The sequence below is a fragment of the Notamacropus eugenii genome, chromosome 4 (assembly GCF_028372415.1).
Source record: "Notamacropus eugenii isolate mMacEug1 chromosome 4, mMacEug1.pri_v2, whole genome shotgun sequence".
NCBI classification, from domain to species: domain Eukaryota; kingdom Metazoa; phylum Chordata; class Mammalia; order Diprotodontia; family Macropodidae; genus Notamacropus; species Notamacropus eugenii.
Genome location: NC_092875.1, coordinates 257,728,362 through 257,754,644, shown reverse-complemented (window position 1 = coordinate 257,754,644; position 26,283 = coordinate 257,728,362). Strand labels below are relative to the sequence as shown.

The 26,283-nt window shown below is 34.6% G+C and overlaps 1 protein-coding gene across 2 annotated transcripts in view; it reads left to right on the top strand.

Moving 5' to 3' along the window:
* The window catches only part of DSC1 (desmocollin 1), a 46,142-nt gene that overhangs the window by 13,147 nt on the left and 6,712 nt on the right, over positions 1–26,283 (top strand). For both annotated transcript variants that reach the window (XM_072604471.1, XM_072604472.1), the window contains exons 7-14: positions 6,786–6,949; positions 8,473–8,607; positions 13,279–13,464; positions 14,686–14,945; positions 15,080–15,222; positions 21,720–21,932; positions 22,406–22,642; positions 25,593–25,714. In XM_072604471.1, the coding sequence (XP_072460572.1) occupies positions 6,786–6,949; positions 8,473–8,607; positions 13,279–13,464; positions 14,686–14,945; positions 15,080–15,222; positions 21,720–21,932; positions 22,406–22,642; positions 25,593–25,714 (1,460 nt within the window). The remainder of the gene's footprint in view (positions 1–6,785; positions 6,950–8,472; positions 8,608–13,278; positions 13,465–14,685; positions 14,946–15,079; positions 15,223–21,719; positions 21,933–22,405; positions 22,643–25,592; positions 25,715–26,283) is intronic.

Below are 26,283 nucleotides of genomic sequence, written 5' to 3'. Positions count from 1 at the left end.
TCCTAATTATGTCTATGTATCCATTCTCTCTGCCTTCTTCACTCCATCCCCTACACAGATCTTGAATTTATATTGTAATAGTTCAAGTTTGACCATGTTATTCTCATGCTGAAAAACCTTCAATTACTCTCTGTTGCCTCTTGAATCAAATAGAAACTGCTCTTTGGAGCATTTAAAATCCCTCACAATATGTCTGCAACCAATATTCGAGGCTGATGTTTTGGATTCTGTGTTCCATGAAAACCACACTGCCATTCCATCGCCCACCTCCAGGCCCCTGTTTGATCTGTCATCCCTTCCTGGATGCCTCTCCCTCTTTACCTCTTACCTCTTACTCCACTTCACTACTTTCACAACTTGACTCAAGTGTCATTCCTTTAAGGGGTCTTTCCTGATTCCTTACGATAGATATTTACGTTTAATTACACTAGCTGTGTTTGTATTTCTTTCCTCAAGTAGAATAGAAATTCTTTGAGCACAGGAACTGCTTTCATTTCTGTCTTTTTAAAACCACGGTTAACACAGTGTCTGATATGTAGTATGTACCAAATAAATGCTTGTTGAACTGATTTTTCCTTGGTCCTCTTTTTGCTTTACGTTATTTTCCTTGATGATCTCATCAAATCCTAATTGTCATCTCTATGTATATCATTCCCAGGTCTACATTCCCACACCTATTCTCTCTTCTGAGCTCCATTCTTGTATTACCAATGGATTAGTTTGAACTCAGAGGTGCTCCACATGTACAAAATAGAATTTTTTCATCTTTCCTCAAAAAACTTTCATCTTCTGAACTTTCCATTACTGTTGAGGGCACCACCATCCTTAAGTTCCACTTTCAACTACTCACTCTTACTCATACTACATATTGACTGAATACCTTGCCAAACCTTGCCATTTCTACCTTAATAGCAAATCCTATGTATATGTCTCCTCTCTGGTCATACAAATATCACATTGGGTCATTACGTTTCAATTATTGTAATAGTCTTCCAATTGTTCTCTTTCAAGTCTTTTCCCACTCCTTACCTCACCTTCCTCACTCAGATCGTTTCTCCTCAAGACTTCCCCAGGCCATCATCCACTCAGCTGTCAGAGTATTTTTTTTCTAAAGCACAGGCCAAATCATATCACTAAACTCCAATGGTTTCCTTTTACTCCCAGAATCAAATATAAAGTTTGACATTTAAAGTTCTTCACTACTTGGACACTTCCTAACTTCCCAATCTTCTTATACTTTATTTTCTTCTATATACACAATGATCCAGCTACATTTAATGTTTCTAGCCCACAATATTCCATTTCCTTGCCTTTGACCTAACTTTTTCCCATGCTAGGAATGCTCTGCCTGCTTATCTCTACCTCTTAGTTTCTTTGGCTTTCTTCGAAACTTAGCTCATATTCTACCTTCTGCAGGGAGCCTTTCTCAGTAGTTTCCCCTCTACATTTACCTTCTATTTTTATTGGATGTATCTTATGTGTACTGAATTATTTACCTGGTCTCCCCTATTTGATTGCAAGTTCCTTGAAGGCAGAAACTATTTTTCACATTTTTAAAAAATATCCCCAGCATTTAGTACAGTGTCTGGCACAAAGCAAGTGATCAATAAATGCTTATTATTGACTGACAATACATCTATACATATGTGCATATATTGTTATATATACACATAGTATATATATATTATTGAGTGCAATACACATATACATATGTACACAGTACACATATTGTGTATGTATACACATCTACATCTACATATGAATACATATATGCACACAATGTATACCTATGTATAATACGTATATATATATATATATATATGCTCATATTCTTGGTATAAAAAAGCCATAAGACATGATGAAATTATAACCAAATTAGAGGATAACTCGCAGGTCCTCCTTGGAGTTGCAATTAAAGGAGTTAGGTGAGTTGGTTTCATTGAGCACTCAAAGGCAAGAAGAAAAATCATTTCATGGGACACTTAATCATTTCATGCTCAGTGCTCATGTTGACTATAGGCAAGATGACCACAATTCAGTTAAATGCAATTTACATGTGAGCCCATGTTGAAGAAAATTAAATAGATATATTCTAGGAAAAACTCAACAAGATCTTCTAAACCAATTAACTTACAGCTTGATAGTTGTTGGCTTAAGTGCAAAGGAGGGATCTAGTGAAGATGGCTAACAATATAGAGTGAAATATGACTCCAAGCTGGAAGGATTTTGAGTAGCCCCAAACCTGTATATCAGGAATATTTTATTTAAAAATTTAGTTGAAAGGCACTGGGCATGATAAGCACCAAAAAACATGAACAACAAAAGTCAGATTTTAATTTCATGTTGACAGAATAGAAACAGCTTATGAATATCTAGGTATCATTCCTGAATCAGCTATCTGTTGTCAGACCAATGAGAAATTAGAATAGAAATAAAAAGCAGTATTAAATTTGAAAAAAAATGACCCATTCTGTAAATTATATCAGTTCCATTTTGACATGTTTAAACACACTGCTGATTAAAAATGAGAATTGGATTAAAGATAAATAGTCATCCTGGTTATCACCATTTCTCTGAAAAAGCTGTGTTCCTCCCTGGTTGCTGAAGAAGACCACGCCATCAGAGATGGTGACATGACTTGCATTTGACTTTGTTTTGAGTGAGGGAGGGCTGTGCATCACTTCTCCTCCAGAGTCACCTGAATCCAGTGACCAAACATTCATCAGGATCACTGGAGATGAACCAGGATGCACTGGGAGACCTTGGGACCTTCAGGCCAAGGTCTTTGCAGGTTCTCACTTAGGGTGAGGTAATGCCCATTCATTGAACAGCCCTGTTTAAGAAGTAGTCAGGGCAGGCTGGATGGGAAACAGCAACAGTTAACTATTGATAATCGCTCTAAAGCTAGGGGGGTCCAGAAGAGCCCTTAGACAGGGGCCCATTGGTGTCATATTTAATTGCATGCTGTCTCCCCCATTATATACTAGACCTTTTTTTCCTATTTGGGGGTGGTGAAGTAGGGTGTCATTCCCTTAATAGTAGTACCTTACCTCCGAGAAGTTATCTGCAATTTATCCTGCATATATAGACACACGTTTGTACATGTTTGCATTTTGTCTCCCTCGTTAGAATGTGAGTCACTATAAAGTAAGAGCTGTCTCTTTTTGGGAGGGGAGGGGTGTCATTCCCTTAATGCTAGTGCCTTCCCTTTGTTAAATTCCCTCCAATTTATATTACATGTATAAATTTTAGCTTGCATATATATATGTCCATATTTAATTATGTCTCCCTCATTAGAATGTGAAAAAGTTAGTTAATATAAAAAGTACCATAATGAACAGGCCAAGATTACTCAGAAGCCACCCCAGCCATCAATCACTTATTCCTCTTTCAAAATAAAGACCCATGGAAGCAAGATAAGTTCATTTGCAGAACATTATGGAAGAGATATGAAAACTTCCTAATACAAAACAGTGAAAAACCATGGAAAGGGAAAAGAAAATTTAGCATGAGACAGAACTAAATTGAAACTTCCCAAGAATACTTTAACATAAACAAGAAGGAAAAAAATATATTTAAAACAAAACAAGTTCCCCAGCATTTTCTGGTGAATTATTATAATTTTTGATGACAGTAAAATAATCACATTTCTATTTTAACACTTGGGAAACCAAAGTACAATATAAAAGGAAGTGGGAATGGCACGAAAAAGATAGGAAGAACAATTAGACAACTTAAAATATGCACAAAGAGGTCTATGCTAGAAGCCAAAGAGTTTTACAAAACAGGTTTAAACCTTCATAAAAACAGGAACATAACAAGAACGGGAAAAAATATGGGCAATACTGTTACTTCCAAATAATAAGTAACCAAGTAGCCATCATTAATGATTGATTCATGTGCCTACTTTCTCACTGCCATAAAATATTTTGAGACTAATTATTACTAGTATCTTGGTTATCTCTGATTATATATATACATATACACACAAATATTTATAAATACCTATATATAATTATACATATGTGTATATGTATGTGTATTCATGTATGTGTGTGTGTGTGTATATATATATATATGAAAGGAACAGGCAAGATTTTATCAATCAGTTTCTATTGCAGACCACATCTTTATAATAATGCAATTTACTAAAAGACAAATAGAATAGAGGATCTCATTGTAGAATCAAAGGTTGGGAGAGACCTTAATATTTATTTTGTTATTAAGGAAGCATTTGAATGAACAAAAAGCCATCCTAAATTTTCCCTTCCTAGAATATGTATCCCATGTATGTGTTAAAATTGGTAGAATCTTTGAGAGATGTAAATATAGAAGAGTTTAGTTCAATAATTCTCTGTTAGTATTAAGGGAGGTATAAAACTGTGAGCTATATAGTTACTAAGTGTGATCATCACTATCAGGAAGGACATTATGAACAGCTTTCAAATGAGAGATGATGATATCTTCCAGATGCTCCTATTTTTGGTCGAAAGTAAGCTGATTGTGCTATGACCCATGATACTTACTATAGGATATCTTAGACGAGATCCATACCAATTCAAAAGATGATAATTCAGAAAAAAAAAATAGAAAAACAAAATAGAATGATGCCTATCTCCCAGGTTATGGATTACAGTTCATAGGCAATCTTTTGAGGCAATCGGGTGAAACAGTACTTGGAATAAGGGAGATTTGATTTTGAAACTTGCTTCAGACACTAGCTGTGTGACTCTGGGTAACTAAGTTACCTAAGTTTTCTCTTCCATAAAATGGGATTAATAATAGAAACTATCTCTCTCAAGGTTGTTGTGAGGATAAAGAGATACTATTTGAAACTTTATGAAACTTAAAGCATCGTATAAATACTGGCTATTGTTATCATTATTATTATTATTAGATCCTGTATTTTTAAATGGTAATTGACTAGGTAATTTAAAACTGGTCTAGACATCTAAGAAAAGTTAGTGAGTATAAGAATCCTCTTTGTATGTTAATACTGAACTCAAGTAACCACTAAGTTTTCTTAGGGGGTTATGCTATTTTTGTTAATTAGCAGGGATAAGAACAGTATGTGTTATACACATTATTGACTCAAGACACCAACGTGTGGACTTTCTTTGGATGTTCATGGACTATCTTGAGACTATACTTTAAAAATTACTGATTTATTTGATGTTTCATTTGTAAAAAAGTAAGTAACATTTATATAAGGTTTGCAATTTGCCTTATGTACATCATCTCATTTGATCCTCATAACAACCTTATGAAGTAGATATTATTATCTACATATTAAAGATGAGTAACTTGAAGTTGAATACAAACTGCATTCCCATGATCACACAGTTAATAATTGAGAGACAGTCTTACAGTCCAAGTTCTTCTAACAACAAGCTCAATCTGTGCTTTTCTCATTATACTACTTTACCTCCTAGTTATCCTATAAAGGAACAGAATATAAACATGTCTCAGATCTGTAATATTTATTTGCAATGGCAAATTCTAAATTGAAAAACTTAATAAAGCAACCTCTATAGGAATATAGTTTTCTTATACATCATGCAGAGCAAATATGAATTACAAAAAATCAGAGAAGCCATCAATGAGCACGTTATGGTTATCATGAACCCCAAAGAAAATACTCAAAAGATACAAATGATTTTTGAAACCTTAAGTATTTTAAAATGCTAATATACAATGTAACAATAAGTAATTATGTTAATAAGCAAAAATATTTCTGCGTTTTGCCATCACATATGTCAAGATTCTTGAAAGAGAAAATGTATGAATATGGGCATAATCATTCTTTTTCAAAAGGACACATATTACAAAAAAGACAATATTAGCAAGGGAAATATGAAGGTTAGTAATCTCATAAGGCACAAATTTTCAATAATGATTTATTTTTACAAATGGAATATTAAATAAATCAGTAATTCTCAAAGTATAGTCTTGAGGTAGTCCATGAGCATCCAAAGAAAGTCCACACGTTGGTGTCTTGAGTCAATAATGTGTATAACATAACATCTGTATTTTTGCTACTGACGTAAGTTAATATAGTTTTTATTTCAATTTTTTAAAAAATGAAGTTACAATTCATTGATTCTTCATCAAAAACAGTACCACTCCTTATCTTCATTCTAGTCATTCTTTGTTTCTACATAGTGATGACCTATAAGAGTGCATTGGCCAGCCAAAAATCAGGAAACTAGAGAAGAAATATTCTTTTAAAATATATATATATATATTTTAAAAGAGTAGTTTTTGATTCTTGATATATATATATATACTTTATTTTAGCATTCGTTTAAAATTTTTTTCAGTTCTACATTCTCTCCCTCCCTCCATCCCTTCCCCCATGCATTTAGAAGACAAGCAATCTGATATAAATTATATATATGAAGTCATGAAAAATATATTTCCATATTAGCCATGTGAAGACAAATAAGCAAGAAAAATAAAGTGAAAAGTATGCTTCAATTCGCACTCAGAGTTCACCAATTCTCTCTCTGGAGGTGGATGAGAAACACTCTTACACAGGAATAAGAAACATGTAAATGAAGTAGAATCCAAACTACATTAATTAAAAGAGCCATCTAACTGAAGATCATCTTAAGACTATGTAGAGAACCTAAGAACTTTCAGAATATGACCCTCAACCATTCTGTAAAAACATTCTTCTATTCCTGCCATTTTGGAAAGAATTATCTACAACCACATTTCTATAAAAAAATATTAAATTTTATCACTCATTCAGTTGTTTAAGAAAATTTGATTTATCCCTCCAGGTACCTCAGTGGGACAGGTGGTGGCCACCGACAGGGATGAACCTGATACACTACATACTCGTCTGAAATATACCATTCTGAAGCAAATTCCAGAAAACCCAAAGCATTTTGCAATCCATCCAGATACGGGTGTGATCACTACTATATTGCCACCTGACAGAGAAGTAAATTATTTTCCAGTTTCCTGATCAATGCTATGTATACAATGAGCAATACAACTGGGATGGCCATCTGGCCTCTATGAGGTTGCTTTTGGGGTATCTGTTGAGTTTGATGGCTAATAAGTTTGTTGTCTGTTCTCCGAACTTTTATTTGTATGATTCCAATGTGTTTGAAAGGACATAGGGGACTTGGGAAGGTCATTGTCATAAGCATTATCACCTCTTTGATCTCTCTCTTTACCTCTCAGTTTCTCTTTATGAAAGCATAAACTTGATGGTGGAAATCAGCTATTATTCACAAAATTGGTATACTCATGTTGGCAAAATTGGAGGTTGTGTGAATTTAGATTGGTTCTGTTAATATATTAATAATTCACTCAGAACAATGGGCAAGCTACTTAAAAAAAAGAAAACTTTGAAGAGATTTCAAAGGAGAGGTGAAAAGTTGCACCAGTGTTGTACCAATGTTTCTGGAACATAAAAGATAAACTATGCAATCTAAAAAGGCAAGTTTTTAGACTAGCAGATGAAACAAAAACATGAGATTGAAAAATAAAAAATCAAAAGATGAAACCAAGTAGGTTGTATGTCTAAAGTGAAAAGGAAATTTAGGAAAAGGTAAATTTTTTTAAAAGACCACTTATAAAATTGATGTAAATATTAGCAAATCAAAAATTTTACATAGTGAAATTGAGATGGAAAATGTGATGAAGCTTCCTTCTCTATATTCTCTTAAAAATCGGAAATGGAATAGCCTGACTTAATGGAGGAAATGAGGAGAGGAAGCAAAAAAAAAATATGTAGGACCTGAAAATAGCCAAGCAAAAATCTAAGAAACTGTAAATTAAGTGGAGAAAGAAAGGAAATAGCCAAGTTGCTCAGCTTCTGCCTATGCCTTCTGCATAATTGAGACTGAAACAATTCCAAAGAAGTGGGAAACTCCAAAAAAAAGGAGCAATACATTGAATGTCACCTAAAACTTTTCAAGAACCACTTAAAATTAGCATTTAGAACTATTTTCTGATCATCCTATTTAGCAAGTAGATCAAAGCTTCCTCCGTTTTGTCTTGACCTACCAAATGGATTTAAAAATATTGCTTTTCAATTTGTTGTTATACCTATTACTTGGCCTTCATGAATGTAAGGCAGTTAAATGGAACAATGAGTAGAGTGCTGGACTTGGAGTCAAAAAGACCTGAGTTCAAATTTAGCCTCAGACTAAGCTGTGCTCACAACGCACTTAGCTGTATGTCCCTTAGTTGTATGTCACTTAACCTCTCAGCCTTAGTTTTCTCACCTCTAAAATAGGGATAATAACAACACATACTTCCCTAGGTCGCTGTGAGGATTAAACGAGATAATATGTAGAAAAGACTTCGTAAATCTTAATATTGTATTAATGCGAGCTGTTATTGTTACTTGTCCCCAAAATGTTGCAAGTTACATTAAAGGATGTGCATACTGACTTTGAGGATTTGTCTCTTAAAGGAATGAGGAACATTACAGACTTTGATACTTTTTTTCAGACGTGTCCTACATATAAGTTGCATGTGGAAGCACGAGATATGGCTGGCCAGAGTTTTGGTTTATCAAGTACAGCAGTACTGACTATTGATATTAGAGATGAAAATGACAATGCTCCAACTTTCCGAAAAACTTCTGTAAGTTTCATACTGAACCCCCATGCCATCTCAGATTTATGAGACCATGAACATTCATTATAGATGACTTCTGTTTATTCTTGATACTACATATAGTAGCAGAATTTATCTGCTAAGAAAATAATACTTTGACAGAAATATCATGATAATGCTCTTACCTCCAAATGGATGGGTCAAAAGTTCCAAAATATTGAGAGAATTCTGCCTTCCTGTTATCTTTGAAGAAATCTTTAGTTTCACTGAAAGGACCTTTCCCTTCTCCTTGAAATAAACTCGTAAGGCTACAGGCAGATGATTGGTATGTTTGAAATAATGGAATAATGGGAAGTTAAAGGAATAAGGAATTCTAGAGTAGTAACTATGAATCATTCAACTAGTAGACCATTGAGTCAAAAGTGAATAGTTGGTTGGTTGTTGTCTTTCATTCTTGAAAAGGACCAAAAATGACATTACTATGTTGGGGTCAAGGTACCATGTATCCAACTTGGGAGGCTCAACCAAAGGTTGAGAGCAGGTAGTGCATGTGCACAAGGGTGAATGTAGATGGAGGAGAAAGATAGACTAAAAGAAAAGGAAGGAATCAAGAGAATATATGTCATAAAAAGGGCAAATATCAAGTTTAGTGTGAGTGAGCTAGAGACAAAAGTGAAAGAATTAGGAGGTAGTGTGCAGGAAGTAGGATTTCTAAGTTCCATTTTACTCATAAATCCCAAAACCCAGCTGGATAAAAAAAAAAACAACATGATTTATTTGACTCATGTAAGTAATGAAGTAATATAGTTTATAACTGCTTCAGGAAGTTAAAGGGTGAAATAATTTCCTTTGTACAAGTTACTTTCAGTCCAGGTTTTTTTTTTTTAAATCAAACAATTTTTATTGCATACCACTGGTAAACCTATAAGGAGTAATTAATATAAGAGAAATTTTAATATATGCAACATGTTTAAAGTTGTTGGAACTGAATATTCCTGTTACCTAGTATGAGGAATGAACATTCTCAATTACTCATTTCCCGAATGTAGTGAAATTGACTTGGACAAATAACCTTTGCATGTGAAGAGTCATCCTGATTGGTCTTTTGTATTTTTAGAGATAGTCCTTTAACCATTTATCAAATCTAGTATCTAACCCATCAATTTAATTTCCTTCATCTGTTTTTTTCAAAGATTTACCTCCTTTCTTTCCACCCTTGCTGATTCCAGAAAACCTCTTCCAGTCTTAGTTTTTGTAGTTCCATGACCAGACTTAAAATACAAAGCGTGTTCATACAAATATGAACATTTCTCATTTTAACATATACCTCCATCTTTTTAAAAATCCAATTTAGTCTTTTTCCTTGAACTTTATTATTAAAAATGTGTACAAATGATAACTTTTTTCTCTGCCAGTTCAGTAAGACTTTAGTTTTGCTTACCTTTTCAATATCAAATAAATATTATCATGAACCAGTGGAGCAGAAGCACAAAAAATGTTACTTGGTTGCTGTGCTTACTTGATAAATTTTTTAAATGAAATTAAGTTGAATTTGGTATATTGTGTTATATAGCTAGAGTGTAGTGTCTCAGTAAAATTTTCTTTGATACTCTCCTGTTCCATCAGATCACACACACACACACACACACACACACATACACACATATATATTGTGGTAATCTTATTTGAGAGTGAATATTACACCATCTAATAAATTAACATATAGCTTACATACATCAAAGTACTGTAGAAACTGATGATAATGCCAGTAAGTCAAAAGTTACTACTCAAAAATTTTTATACGTGAACAATTTAATCGCTTTACATTGTAGAAGCATTTGAGTACATTACATCTTCTGTATCATCACTTGAAATTTACATGCTGGCATTGCTGATACTCCAACTGTCACAATATTTTTTTATCACCAGATTTGCTAAACCATCTCTGATTAAGCCACCTGTGAATGCTAAATACTTAGGAACATGATGTAAATACTGTTTTCCTGCCTACATCTGAGTCAGGAGTTGAAATTTGTTGTCTTGAAGCACATAGATACCCTGATGATTTGTCCTTAGATTATCAATTTGTTTTTCAAAAACTGTGGTCCAAAAATCTTTGCAAATGAACTTCACAATATCTAATTCATGCTTAAACCTTGCAATTTCTTTGTAAACCTTTCTATCAATCCTTGTCCTACTCTAAAACGTATATTCTCCAGATTAATAATGCATCTTTCATTTTCCAACTAATAGTGTGAGCATATAAACAGTTCATTTTGTGTAGATTTGCATGACATTCTAAGCCTAAAGGAATCATAATATCATAAGATTTAAAGTCAGAAGAGATCATAGAGGTCATCCAGTTTATCTCATTTCACAGGTGGGGTAACCAAGATGAAGGCACTTGCCCATGGCCACACAATTAGATAATGGTAGAACCAAGACTTTAAATCAGATTTGCAGACTTTGAATCCAATGATCTTTCTACTACTACTAATAATAACATTATTAATAATATTACCTAACATTCATATGACACTTTATGGTTTACTAAGCATTTTGCAAATTATGTCATTTGATCCATACTGTTCTGGGTTTATATAGTCCTTGGAAATTGAGGAAATTCCCATTAATTGGGGAATGGTTGAACAAGTTATAGTATATGATTTTCACGGAATATTACTGTGCAATAAGGAATGATGAGTTAGATGGTTTCAGAAAAACCTGGGGAGACTTATATGAACTCACGCAAAGTGAAATAAGCAAGTAGGTTCCCAAGTATTTTATATTGTCTGCAGTTATTTCAAATGGAATTTCTATTTCTTCCTGCTGAGTTTTGTTGGTAGTAAATAGAAATGCCAATGATATATGTGGTTTATTTTATATATCTTGCAAATTTGTTGAAGTTGTTAATTGTTTCAACTAGTTTTTTAGTTGATTCTCTAGTAAAATTAGTTATTTTAATAAGTCATTTATGTAAACTGGGGCTTTTAGGAAGTGTTTGTCTTATCTATGTTTCTTATAATTGTACAAATAAATGTACTCTATATACACACATATATTTTTAAATAATATGTACATATATTCCTCTGGTATTGATATATTATTACTTAGCCTATCTAGAGAAAGTGGCATTGCTAAAAAGAAATATCTATATATGTTCACAAGAGAGGGAAGGGAGCAAGGTATGGAATGAATAATGAAGATTTGTAGAGATAAAAAGCAATCTGGGCTTTAGTACTTTGATAGTTGGAGAAAAATAGAAATTAAGCATAATAAAGCTCTAAAATTTTATTTCAAATTGTGACGACCCTTAATATCTATGTCCTTAATTTTTGTGGCCTCTTCTCATCCTTCTTTGACACTGTGTATCACCTCTTCTCCTTGATCCTCTCTTTCTCCCTAGGTTTTTGTGATATTCTTTTCTGGTTCTCCTCCTACCTGTCTTACCACTTTCTCCTCAATCTCCTTTTCTGGATCTTCGTATAGCCACCCTTAATAACTGAAGGTGCTTTCCCAAAATTGTCCTGAGCCCTCTTCTCTTGATATACTGTTTAATTTGGTGATTTCATCACCTCCCCATGGATTCAGTTATTAACTATGTAGATGAATCTCAGATTTATTTATCTCACCATAATTTTCCTCCAGATCTTTAGTCATCTGCCTACTGGAAATTTTGAAGTGGATGTTCTGTAGACATCTTAAACTCCAACTATCCAAAACTCAATTTATTATCTTTTCTTCAAAACTTTTCCCATTTTTCTAACTTTATTTTTGCCATCAGAGGTATTACCATCCTCCAGATTAGACAGGCTTACAACCTCTAGGTTATCCTCAATTTCTCACTCATATCCTGTCTTACACAATCTTTTTTCTAAGTCCTACTAATTCTACTTGGATGACATCTCTCAGGTATGTTCCTTTTTTTCCTTTGACATTGATAGTATCCTTGTATGGGCCCTTATCACCTCACATCTGGACTATTGTAAAAGTCTGATCTTCCTGCCATACTCCAGAGCATCTTCCTTTCAGCATCAAATTGGTCTTCCTAAAGCATATGTCTGCCCATGTTGCCCTACTCACACATTCATTCAATACATCTCAGTGACTCCCTATTTCCTCCAGGATCCAACACAAAACCTTCAGCTTGACTTTTAAAGTCCTACCTTTCCAGTATTCTTATACCTTACTCCCCAGTGACAGTGACTTCCTTGCTATTCTTAGTCAAGACAATCCAGCTCCCAACTCCAGTCATTTTCACTGGTTGTCTCCCATATTTAGAATTCTCTTCCTCCTCATCTCTGACTTTTGGATGTTCTGGATTCCTTCAAGTCTTGGCCAACCTCCTACTTTCTGTAAAACACCGTTCCCAGTTCTCCTTAATGTTAGTGCCTTGCCTCTGAAGTGATCTCGAATTTATCCTGTGTATATCTTGTTACTATATAGTTGTTTGGTTGTTTTCTCCCTGCCTGCCCCCCACACCTTAGATTCTGAGTTTGTTGTGGGGCCAGTATTATTTTTGCCTTTTTTTGTATTCCAGCACTTAGAACTCATTGAGCTTGACACATGGTACTTAATAAATACTTGTCAACTTGACTTGACGTGACTCTTTTGCTGAAGCCAGGAGGGGAGTGCAAATAATGTGTTGTTCTTAGAAATTATATATATATATAATGAAATCATAATAATTTTTTTCAGTATGTGACAGAGGTAGAAGAAAACAAAATCAATGTAGAAATTCTGCGAATGGACATAGAGGACAAGGATTTACCCAACACTCCTCATTCAAGAGCTAAATACATTATTCTAAAGGGAAATGAGAATGGACAATTCCAAATCACTACTGATTCTAATACAAATGAAGGCATCTTATGTGTAATCAAGGTAAGCAAACTGCAGTAACAAGGATGAGTTTTTATCATCTCTGCTCTATATCTAGATTGTGATTTCAAATTATGTTATATATGTGCACATATCTATACATATATGAGTATACACACACACCTTCACACCCACACACATATACACACATATATCTATGTATAGACATATGTAAATGTGTATATGTATATGTGTGTATATATGTACATGTGTATATGTATGTATAGCAGTATATATATTATACATACATATATATAAAATGTCATGTAGTTAATTAAATAATGATGACCTTTTTTATAACATGAATTCTACAGAATGGGCAGGTTTGGATGGGTTACCTTCTATATAATTGAAGGGAAGGGGCAGCTAGGTGGTGCAGTGGATACAGTACCAGTGCAGGAGTCAGGAGGACCTGAGTTCAAATCTCACTTCAGACACTTGACACTCACTAGCTGTGTGACCCTGGGCGAGTCACTTAATCCCAATTGCCTCATCCTGGGTCATCTCCAGTCATCCTGATGAATATCTGGTCACTGGATTCAGATGGCTCTGGAGGAGAGAAGTGAGGCTGGTGACCTGCATAACCCTCCCTCACTCAAAACAAAGTCAAGTGCAAGTCATGTCATTATTTCTCTGATGGCATGGTCTTCTTCAGCAACGAAGGATGAACACACACACATAATTGAAGGAAAATTTTCAACTAAGCCATTTGAATATTTGAATGTGATGAGTTGTGTTTCCAGTATTTTTGCTTCTTGCCAAAAAATTCAAAGTGAGTCTGTGGTTCTTTAATGAATTACTAGAACTCCTTAGTTTACTGAACTTATCCTTTCTTAATGATCTGTGCCTTTGCATGAAACAAATGGAGGAAGCCATATAATGTGGAATGTGAGACTATTCAAAATGTAGTGTTCTATCACTACTTCAGCATATCTATTTGTGATTAAGAGGAGATTAAAAAAAGAGAAAGAAGACTGGTGATGATAAGACAAACATAAGAAGTAACATGGGAAACATTTGCCTAAACCTCATAAGTTTGTGTTGGAAAGTCAATTGAATTAGTTTCTAGTAATCTTAGCTTTTATTCTGAGCACATCTTTGGATCAAGCTCTGTATTTTTTTCCTTTTTTGTTTGCTATGCCTAGAAATGATAGCCCAACTAACAACTGGGCCTGCTGTGTTTATTGTTTTCTACTGACTAACAAGATGAATTTGATTGAACAGCCTCTGGATTATGAAGCCACTCGCCAAGTTATTCTACAAGTTGGTGTAGTTAATGAAGCTGAGTTCTCTAAAGGAACAAGCTCCAGAGGCATTACAACTTGCACAACTTCGGTCATCGTCAATGTCAAAGATTCTGATGAGGGACCTGAATGCCAGCCTCCTGTAACAGTTATAGCATCTAAAGATGGCATGGCGGCTGGGAAAGAAATTCGTGGATACACCGCACGGGATCCAGAAACTCACAGTAGTGAGGGCTTGAGGTACATAACTTTTTAATCATATTTATTTTTAATTTTGTATGTAGTTTAGTTGGAAATATGGGAAAGGGAACATGCATTTCCTATAATGATGGATCACAGAATATACAATTTTCCTTTTTACATCTGCTAATTAGGTATAAGAAGCTAAAAGATGAAGATAATTGGTTTCAAATTGATGAAAAAACAGGGAACTTGGTAACCACTAAAGTCCTGGATAGAGAGTCAAGATTTGTAAAGAATGACCAATACAATGTCACAGTGCTTGCAACAGATGCTGGTGAGTACCATAGTTGACAAATATAATATGTTGCAGTACTGCATAGTTGGAAGAAATTATCTACTGCTTCTTCCCAAACAGAAATCCTTTCTATAACATCCCTGGCGAGTAGTCATCCAGCCTTCGCTTGAAAACTCACTCTGATGAGGTGCCCACTATTTCCTATGGCAGATGATTTCAATTTGGGGGCAATTCTAACTTTCAGGAAGACCTTTCCTTATAGGGGAGCTTAAATGTACCTTTTTACAATCACTATCCAAATTCTGCCCTCTGGAGCTGAAAAGAACAATTTAACTCATAATGTGGGGGTATAGATGGAAGGAACATACAGTGGATGCAAGGTAAGGAGACTATTCTACAAATCATGTTACTAACACTTTATGCTTCTGCACCTCTGGAAAGGACAATTTATCTCTTTGAAATTTAATTTCCTTACCTTTAAAATTGGGGTAATAACACTTCTTCAACCATCCTCATACCATTGTTGCAAGAATAATGTTTTCTAAATCTTAAATCATTATAGAATTTGTGAATTATTATTATTTAACATGACCATTTTTCCAGTATTTTGGGCGGGGGGGGGGGGGGGGAGGGTGAGGCAATCAGGATTAAGTGACTTGCCCAGAGTCACATAGCTAGTATGGATCAAATTTCTGAGGCCAGATTTGACTTCAGGTCCTCCTAACTCCAGAGCCTGTGCTCTATCCACTGCTCTACCTAGCTGCCCCACCTTCTAGGATTTGAACCTCTTAAGGTTTCTCTTTCTAAGCCATACATCCCCAATTTTTCAACTGATAGTTTAGCATTCTACCCTCCTTCCTTTGGAAAATCATCAATATTCTTCCTAAAACATTATTGGCTCAAACTGAACATAGTATCCTAAATGTGATCAAGGTAGAGATGATCACTTCTCTTATAACAGGCAGTATGATACTCTTAATGAAGCCTAAAATTGTTTTAGCTCTTTTTTAGCCATCATGTCATTCTGTACGCTCATACTGTATGTATAGTCTACTAAAGTCCCTAGGTTTTTTCATACAGATTGTTATATAATCATGAGAGTTTCTCTCTCTGTCTCTCTGTCTCTCTTTCTCTCTTTTTCTCTGTCTCTCTCTGTTTCTCTCTGTCTCTGTCTCTCTGTCTGTGTCTCTCTGTCTCTCTGTCTCTGTCTCTGTCTCTGTCTCTCTCTCTCTCTCTCTAGTCTACATCCTTCTATCTATTGTAAAGTTTACAGTAAAGAAATTTTGTCAAACATATTGCTGAAATCCAGGCAAATTGTACCTAAAATATTCTCTTTACCCATATACGTGAAAAACCCAGTCAGAAAAGGAAAGGAAAATAATCTGGCCTGATTTGTTTTTGAAGAAGCTGCCATTTTCATTATTTCACTTTCTAAAGCCTCGCAAGCTCTCTTTAATAACAAATTTGAGCATTTTCCCTTTTATTTTGAACCTTTTTTTCCCTAGGAATCAAGGTTGTGCTTACAAGCTTAGGTAATCTGAAGACTTCATGCTCTTTGCCTTTCTGAAAATCTTTGTCTGCCCTTTCTACAGCCCTGTAGCACCTTCTCTGATTCTCCTTTTTTTTCAAAGATCATGGAAAGTGGCTTCACAAGAAATGTATCTATTTTGAATTGATTTCTATAAAGCTACTATACTACTGCTGCTGCTGCTGCTACTACCACCACCACCACCACCACCACTACTACTACTACTACTACTACTACTACTACTACCACCACTACTACCACTACTACCCCCACTACTACTACTACTGCCACTACTACTACTACTACTACTACTGCTACTACTACTACTACTATATGTCAATTGTATTAGTTGTCTGGGATTTACTCATGTGGACCTGGTGATCCAACTTCATTAAGGCAGTTAAGTGCTCTCTTATCATCTCCTTATCTTGGATTTTATGTTAAAACCCATTCCTGTACTACTATTCTCAGACTAAAAAGCATTCTTCTTATAAAACAGAAGTTAAATAAGAGATACATAAGCCTATCTTCTCTTTTATCATTCTTTGATGATATCATTTATCATCATTGCCTCTACCTTGAACATTGAACATGAGCATGGTATATACCTGAATCTTATCACTATTTTGATCTTCCTCTTATCTCTCAAATGAAGAAAACAGCCCCACTTGGCTGTATTTAGCATTTACTGCCTACATCAACTCACCCAGATCCAGTATAACTGTACAATGTTTTAGGATGTCACCATTCCTTTGTATTTTGATCATAGTCATTGTGTACCATATATCTTAAACTGTTGTGATCTGGAGCCACTAAAGGTTGCCTAATTTTTCTTCTGGACAGGTAACATTGAGGGGTGGATATAGGTTTGTTATGATTGCCTTTCTAGGGCTTCTTATTTATTTATAATAATCTTAAGTGTAATGAGACACACTATAATTCTTCTATGTCTCCTGTATCTTTTTTAATAAGACAGCAAAGAAAAATCCCTGAACTTATTCATTTCAACAAATATTATTAAGCACTTACTACATACAAAAATAGCGGCTGCCCCAGAGCATTCAGACTATTGGAAAATATTTTTCTGGGGTCCCTGTTTATATAATGAACTTGACTTTAAAAAGTAGTACATTTATGAATCTATGAGATATGTTGATTTATCATTATACTGTGATTATGAATATGAGATACAAAATTAAATTTTAATATAGTTTAAAAATATAATTTCTTTTAAAGTATTCAAAATGTTCACTTACATATTTTAGCAATTTTACTGAATCAGGTTCTATATAGGTTTAAAGACAAATATAAACGCAAATTTTTTAATATCTACATTTTACTCTTCATTTCTCTGCAGCAAGCTAAGCATATTCAGTCTACTTCATAACTTTTATCTAAAGCACATTCACATATACTTGTATTCATATTTGGTACTTTTATTATCTCACTAATATATAGTAGCACATAGAAAAACATACCAAAATGGAGGACATGAAAATTCATAAGAAAGCTCAATATTATAACACTTAAGATTATGTTATCATGCAGCTCATGATTGGTATATTTGATAATATTCCCATATGAATTTTCATTAAAGATTTTATTTATTTATTTTTCAAAAAAGTTTGAGGTTTTGACTTTTACTGATGACATTCATATTTTTTTATCATGTCATCTCAGGTTAGCATGGCACAATATACAAAATTACAATTTAAATAAAAAATGTTGAATTTTAGTGAGTGTTGAACATAGCCACAATTGCATCTTTTTGTCAAGTCATTTTTTTAACATGTCTCTCTATTGTTCAAAGATGAGATTAAAATCACTTTTCACTGTTACCATGTGCACATTAAACACATACCTTTAAGATACATGTCTATTTGAGGCCCAGAGATAAAATTTTCACAAGTGGGACATGATCTTGAAAAAAAGAATGATTTCATAAAATATGGGATGTATAAGAAATCTTTTAACCCTTCAGTGATCATTGGGATAAGTATTCCAATCCAAACTTCTTTATGCTGCTGCTGTAAAGAAAGTCTGCAAGGATTTGGCATGAACTGCATAGTAGTTTTCATGGAAATACTCCTTTACAGAAAAATCATTGTGTCAGTATCAGACAGGCCAGCTGTGCCACTCCCTGATAAGTTATCACGTCTGTATGAACTACAGTGGTCACCTAGTGTAACAATTCTGGACAACTTGAGTAACCACTGAGGGTTAAAGAGTGACTCCTTCCACTCATCCTCCCAGCTATTTGTAACATTATCAGGCAGTTCAGGAAAATGGTTTGTACCTGATGGCTAATCCTACAATTTATTGTGTCTAAGAGGTATGGCATTCTCCAAAGTGTGGGGGTGCCCTGAGCTGCTTAGCCCTGTTTAAGAGCAGGGCTGTGTGATATACAACGAAAACAAGTCAAAACAAAACCAAGCAAAAAACAGACTCCTAGGGAGCAGAAGAAAATGCAAGACAATTTAAGTGGAGAGTACACTAACAGTTAGGGGAATTATGAAGTGGCCTTTGAGTTTTGAGGGAAGTAAGAATTCTAAGAGGGACAGGTGAGAGAATAGTGTAATCTAAGTATAAGGAGCTCCCTTTGCAAAGGCACAGATGAGGGAGCTATATTGCCAAGTTTAGGACCCAGACAATAGGGCGATTTGATTGCAATGTAGGGAGGGTGGGGGGAGGAATACGTCTTAAAAGGAAGAAAGGAAGTAAGCAAGAATTTAAAAAGTGCTTATTGCATGCCAGGCACTGTACTAAATGCTTTATAAAAACCTCATTTGATCCTCACAACTCTGGTAGGTATTACGACCTCCATTTTACAGTTGAATAAATTAAGGGAGGCAGAGATTAAGTGATTTGCCCAGAGTCGAATAGATAATAAGTATCTGAGATTGGATTTGAACTCAGACCTTCCTGACTCCAGGACGAGCATTCTATTCACTGCACCACCTTGCTGCCAGTGGCCAGGTTTAGTGGGAAAGATCATGGTGAATTTGCTATGTCCACAAATCATCCAGGTATAGAGTCCATTAGGCCATTGCTATTGCAGGATTGGGGCAGCTAGGTGGTGCAGTGGATAGAGCACCAGTGCAGGAGTCAGAAGGACCTGAGCTCAAATCTCACCTCAGACACTTGACACTCACTAGCTGTGTGACCTTGGGCAAGTCACTTAACCCCAATTGCCTCATCCTGAGTCATTTCCAGTCATCCTGATGAATATCTGGTCACTGGATTCAGATGGCTCTGGAGGAGGAGTGAGGCTGGTGACCTGCACAGCCCTCCCTCACTCAAAACAAAGTCAAGTGCAAGTCATGTCATCATTTCTCTGATGGCATGATCTTCTTCGGCAATGAAGGATGAACACATGCTGTTGCAGGACTAGAGCTCAGGAGGAAAACTAGGGCTGGATAGGTAGATTTGGGGACCATACATGTAAAGAAGATAGCCTTTGCCTTTCAGGCAGGAACATATGGAAATCTCAGATTTGGAAGGTCATCTAATCCAAACCCTACCTAGAGTTGAATAAAAGGGAATAATCCTACAAATATAAAGTTATATGTACATTAGCCTTGGAATGGCTCTCCCAGTCCAATCAGAAGGTTTCTTCTCACCTAGTTGTCTTTCCTTTGTCATCTAGTTATATCTTCATATAGCCTATTCATAAAATTAATTTCTGTCAATACTTATATATTGTTGTAAGATTTTCCAAATCCTTTTCCTTATCCTGTGAAGTAGCATATAGTAGTTACACATCCTGTCAAAAACCATTGGCACAGACTTATTTTTAAAAGAGTACTGGCCCCCTTTTTCCTAAACACTTTAAAATATATTTGAACAGAAAAACATTTTAAATAGGTATAGTGGTTTCCTATTTCATTGATTAAAGTCATGGAAAAAATAAGATTCTCTTTTTCAAATATGAAATATTCTCTAAATACTTCCTTGTACAATGTTGATTTTGAGATTTTATCAACCTGAACATGGATTATAGTCATATGGAATTTAAAGCAATGGCTTTAATAATATATTAAAAATAATACCTATATGATTACATACATATATATGTAAATGAGGAATAGATGGTTATTGTCCAATCAGGGAAGAACAGTGTTAATCAGCTGTACCTATATTTGTTCAATTCCTGGAACTAAGAATTAGTTTGTTAATTTATGTTTTGATCACAAATGAAAATGAAAAGGTTAACTCTCTGTTGTTATATATAAGAAATTTCATCAATGGTCTTTGATCCAGTTCAGCACTGTTAGATAAATAAATATTTGAAGTGTGAACAAAGAAATATGTTCCTAGATAGTAGATTTAGAGCAACAAAGGAATTTAAGATGATTTAGTCCAATCTCCTCATTGTAAATTTGTTGTAAATTTAGCATTCAGTCATAGCAACAGTAAAATATATTTAAAATGGGGTAAATGTTGCCTATTTAATGAAATGAGGAAAACAATTAAAAATAATTTTGAATTTACTTTGAGATGACATTAATTTTTAAGGACTTTATGAATGTTTTTTGCTCTTAGCACCAACAAAAACCTTTAAGATCAGCTACTGTGTTCCTCTGTTGAATCAATTGAGCCATCCTCTGCCCAAATTAAGTCTCAAAGAGATTAGGTTACTTTTGTGGAAAGTCATGGTGCTAATGAGTGGCAGAGATTAATAATAATAATTATAATAATTATCATTTTTATATGGTACCTACTATGTGCCAGGCACTGAACTAAGCAACTTGTGAATATTTTCTCATTGGATCATTACAACAACTCTAGGAGTATTATCCCCATTTTACAGTTGAGGAAATTGAGGTAAAAAGCTAGTAAATTTCTGAGGATGGAGTTGAACTTAGGTATTCCTGACTCTAGGCTCTGTGTTTTGTTTATTTTTCCACTGTGCTATCTAGCTATCTTAATTGTAGATCTGATAATTTAATATAATAATGATGAACTGAAGCTGATCAGTTTTAATCTAAGAGTTATGTTTCTGTTTTAGCTGGCAGATCATGCACTGGAACATTGGTAGTACGTATAGAGGATGAAAATGATCATTTCCCAGAAATTCCCAAAGAAGTGACAATTTGCCGTCATGGGGATGAAGGTGGCATAATAGAAGCTGTGGATCATGATGGCCCAACAAATGGTCCACCTTTTCAATTTTCATTGGATAATCAGTTTAGTAAATTTTGGACATTACAAAAAAAATCCGGTATGTAAAGATATGAAATATTTCCACTTGTAATCCTCTAAAATCCTTGTCTTTTCTTATTGTAATGAAAGTTGTTAGCATTAGTTTGTGACAATCTCAGATATTTTGAAAGGATGCACATGTGTTATTTACAGAGCATTGTTTATACTTCCCTACTCTGCAAATCCTTTAATGAATAAGACTTTTAAGAACAAAAAGTGCTAATATTCACATAAAAATATGTAGTATTTTTGTTTTGCTGTTTAAATATTAATGTCAAATAGAGAATGAGCTTTTCTCTAAAAGTTAAGGGAGAATTCTATTTCTGTTATCCTCAAAATAAATGAGTAACCTCAAATAAAAATACCCAACTAACTGACTTTTCTTTTTAACTTTTTGACTTTTCTAAGAACTTCTATCAAAATGCATAACTTGGTTATTAACTTGCATTGAAAAGTTTTGTTAATATTGTGTCAACATTTCTCTTCTCTCAGATACATCTGTAATAATTCATCCAAAGGAAGGTCTCAAGAGTGATGTTTATTCAGTGCCCATTAGAGTGTTAGATCGGCATAGCAAAGGTCAAATATCTCAATTACAAGTCAGATTGTGTGATTGTACTTTACCGAGTGATTGTAAGATGACTCACGTGAGAGATATAACACCTTCAAATGTACATCTTGGAAAATGGGCTATCCTTTCAATGGTGCTGGGTTCTGCATTGCTACTGTGTAAGTATAATTATTTATCTTGTCTTTCCTCAAATTAAATTAAATGTGGGGTTTTTTGTGATCATCAATATCTTTTCATAATATCATCCAATTTATGAACTTCTAAAGAAATAGAATTACAGAACTAGATGGTGACTTAGATTTCATGCTGTACCATCCTGTCACTTTATAGATGTGAAGAAACTTGGGGTTGGGCAATACCTACTTGAGGGAGGTGGTTGAACAATAACTTAATTTAAAGCTACAATTGTTCTTTTGGGGATTATCTGTATCCCACACTACCAAAAAAGAAGTGCACCTCATCTTGTAATTCCCTAGGAACGTTTCTGTAAGTCACTTAGACCACCTTCTGGCTATAGACTTAAGGTTACTCATTGTCTTCCTTAAGAAAAAAAAAGAAGGGAGATACATTCCTGAGTAGGCTACTTGAATCTACGTTTGACTATCCATAGAGTTATCCTTCTGTTTTAGTTGGCAGATTATGTACTGGAACATTGATCTGGAAAATGAAAATTATATTTCACCAATAATTCAGAAAGATATGACAATTTGCCTTCTAGGGCTATTCAGATATGAAGTAGTAATTTTCTTAAAATTAAATGCAAGAGTCTATGTTATGGCTTATTACTCTGCTATGGGATCATAGGATCATACATTTAAATCTGGAAGAAATTTCAGAGGTGATCTAATCCAATCCTCACTTTGGATATGAGCAAATTGAAGTCCAGAGTACTTGTCACTTGCCTATAACTTTGCACAGGGAGTAAGTAATAGGCTTGAACCCAGGTCTTCCGAATTCAAATCCAGTTCTCTTTCTGCTTAATGCTCCATGTTGACTCTGCCTTGAATCTTTTCTATTTAATTATTTAAACTTCCAACATCTAACAGGTGCCCCATCAACCACTCCAATTTGCTTGACCCTGGAGCCTACCTGAGACCATTCGCATGCCTTTAACCTAATTAGGAAGCACACATAAGGCAGTAGATACTAAGCTCCAACTGCCCACGATTGTCTTATAACTTACTGGTGCCTTGGCAGTTCACTCAGGTTATTAGTAATTGTAATTAAAGCTTAATACGATAAATTTGTGTACATTGAAAAATATAGATATCTTATCACGTGGCCCACTTTGAAAATATAGAAACTCCCGCTTTAAATAGTGTCACTCTTACTGGGTGGAAGTCAGACACCTTGAAGTAAAACAACTTTCTGGAAATCATTTCAAGGTTCTAGGGGTGAGGAACCTGTGGCCTCGAGGTCACATGTGGCTCTCTAGGTTCTCAAGTTTTATGAATATGACCTTGAGGCCAAGGCTTCTTCATCGTGAGAGGATACTATAGGATGAGACTTCAGATAGTCTTCGTTTAATGTGCCTCATTCTCCATGTCATTTCATTTCTTGTGTGCAGTGGAAATATAATTGATGAATGGTAGAGAGGGAGGTGAGAAGGCGGAAAAGAAATAGAAGATAGTTCTTCCAAGGAGTTTTATAACCTAGTTGGATATTCAGATCATGTCTATATTTGCTTTTTTAAAAAAAAATTGCTCTATTTCTTAATCATTATATTATGAACTTACAGTTTGTTTTTTGAGGCAAGTAGCATGGAGTAGTGGAGAGGATCCTGGACTTGGAACTAGGAAGACCTGAACTTAAAGCCAGCCTCCAACACTTCCTAGCTTTGTAATCCTGGCAAGCCACTTAATTGATTTATCTAGGCCCCAATTTTCTCATTTACAAAATGGGGATAGCTACCTACTTCATAGAGTACTCATAAGGTAGAGTTGACATACAATATGAACTAACGTATTTATAAAGCACTTCACAAACATTAAAGCACAATATAAAATCAGTTATTATTACTTAAACCACCAATAGTTTAATTTCAAGATTAGTTTGATATAATGAATATGTTCAAAGCATAGAGCTGTCTCCATTTCCCTATGTAAGTTCCATACTAAAAAAAAGTTGAAATCATATCTCCTGGGCTTTTGGAGCATTTTGTTTTTTTAATTAATTTTATTTTTAAATACTTGCAACTGGCAGAGAACTTGGAGAGCTGGGAAGGAGCTAAGGGTACAGTAGAAAGTAGGAGAAGCAGAGTCCAGGATGATGAAACAAATGGTGGAAATAGTGCTTCTACTCCTATACTCCTGAAAGGGAACATATCATAATGTGATAATGGGGTGGGGGAGATGGATTTGCGGTCAGAAGACTTGGAATCCAATTTCATCTCTTCTGTTTTGTATCACCTATGTGACCTTGGAAAGGTCTCCTTCTCAAAGGAGAATTACAGAGAAAAGATGGTGTCAATTTCTGACAATAACTCAAGAACTGGAAACGATCTAATTCTATGAAAGGTCTGTAATGTTATTTGTGTGGATTGTTCTAACAGTACCAGTCATAGCTGCTTTATTTCCTTTACTTTGTTATTTTCCTTTGTTTTCCCATGAATCTCCCATAGAGGAACTTATGTACTGGGAGGCTTACTATTTTTCTTTTAACTACATGGCATAAAAGTATGGACTTCAAGCTGTCCATAACACAACACTTGGACATAGAAGTCAATATTTCTCTTGTTTCTTGACTTATTCATCTGTTTTGTTATATATCATGTCAAGCATCTAATTGGGTGCATTACCAATTAATGAATCCATGATCTAATTCTATATTTTTTACTTAGCTTTCTAATTATATTTTGGTTATGTGACAGAATCATTGTTTTACCTAGATACAGAAACTAAAATATATGAATTAATTTAACATCTTTTTATAAAGTTCACGATTCTCTTTCGCAATATATCTATACCAATAGGAGGTGTTGTTTTGTTTTGTTTTTTTTCAATTGTAAGAGGTAGCAAAGTTCTTGAGAAAAATTCACACTTCTCCCAATAAGCTAAGAATCCATCCAATAAGTCAAATGGGAGGTTTAACTCAAGTATTTTGTTTTAGGTGTCCTGTTTACGTGTTTCTGTGTTACCACTAAGAAGACAGTACAAAAATGTTTTCCAGAAGATATAGCTCAACAGAATTTAATTGTATCAAACACAGAAGCCCCAGGAGAAGAAGTGATGGTAAATATTATGTGTGTGTGTGTGTACATATATATGTATATACATATATATGTTGGATGGGTTGTTTTTGATTGTATGATAAATTGCAGGGTGACATTCAATGATCTCCTTAAGTAGTTCATATTTTCTTCTTTATTGTTTTATAGATTATATAAACACAGTGCTTGGCTCAATTTTTCAGGAATATGGGGCATTAGGAGAAAATTATTGGGCTTCCCCCTCTCTCCCCACGTAACTGCAATTGAAGTAAATGTTTAGTAGAAGAGTTTAGCTTTAACTGAGTGGCAGTATATATTAATGAAAAGATTTCTGGGCTTGGGATCATGAAAGACTCGTCCTGACTTTTATACTAACGGTGCAGATGTGGGCTAGTCACTTAACTGCTATGTGCTTCAAAGAGGATTTCCTCATTTCATTTGCAAAATGAAAATAATATGTAGTATGTACCTCACACGGTTATTGCAAGGCTCAGATGGGATCCTAAATATAAAATGCTTTGTAAGACTTAAAACATGATATGAATATGTGTTTTACATATGTAATCTCTCTATGTGTATCAAGCCATATAA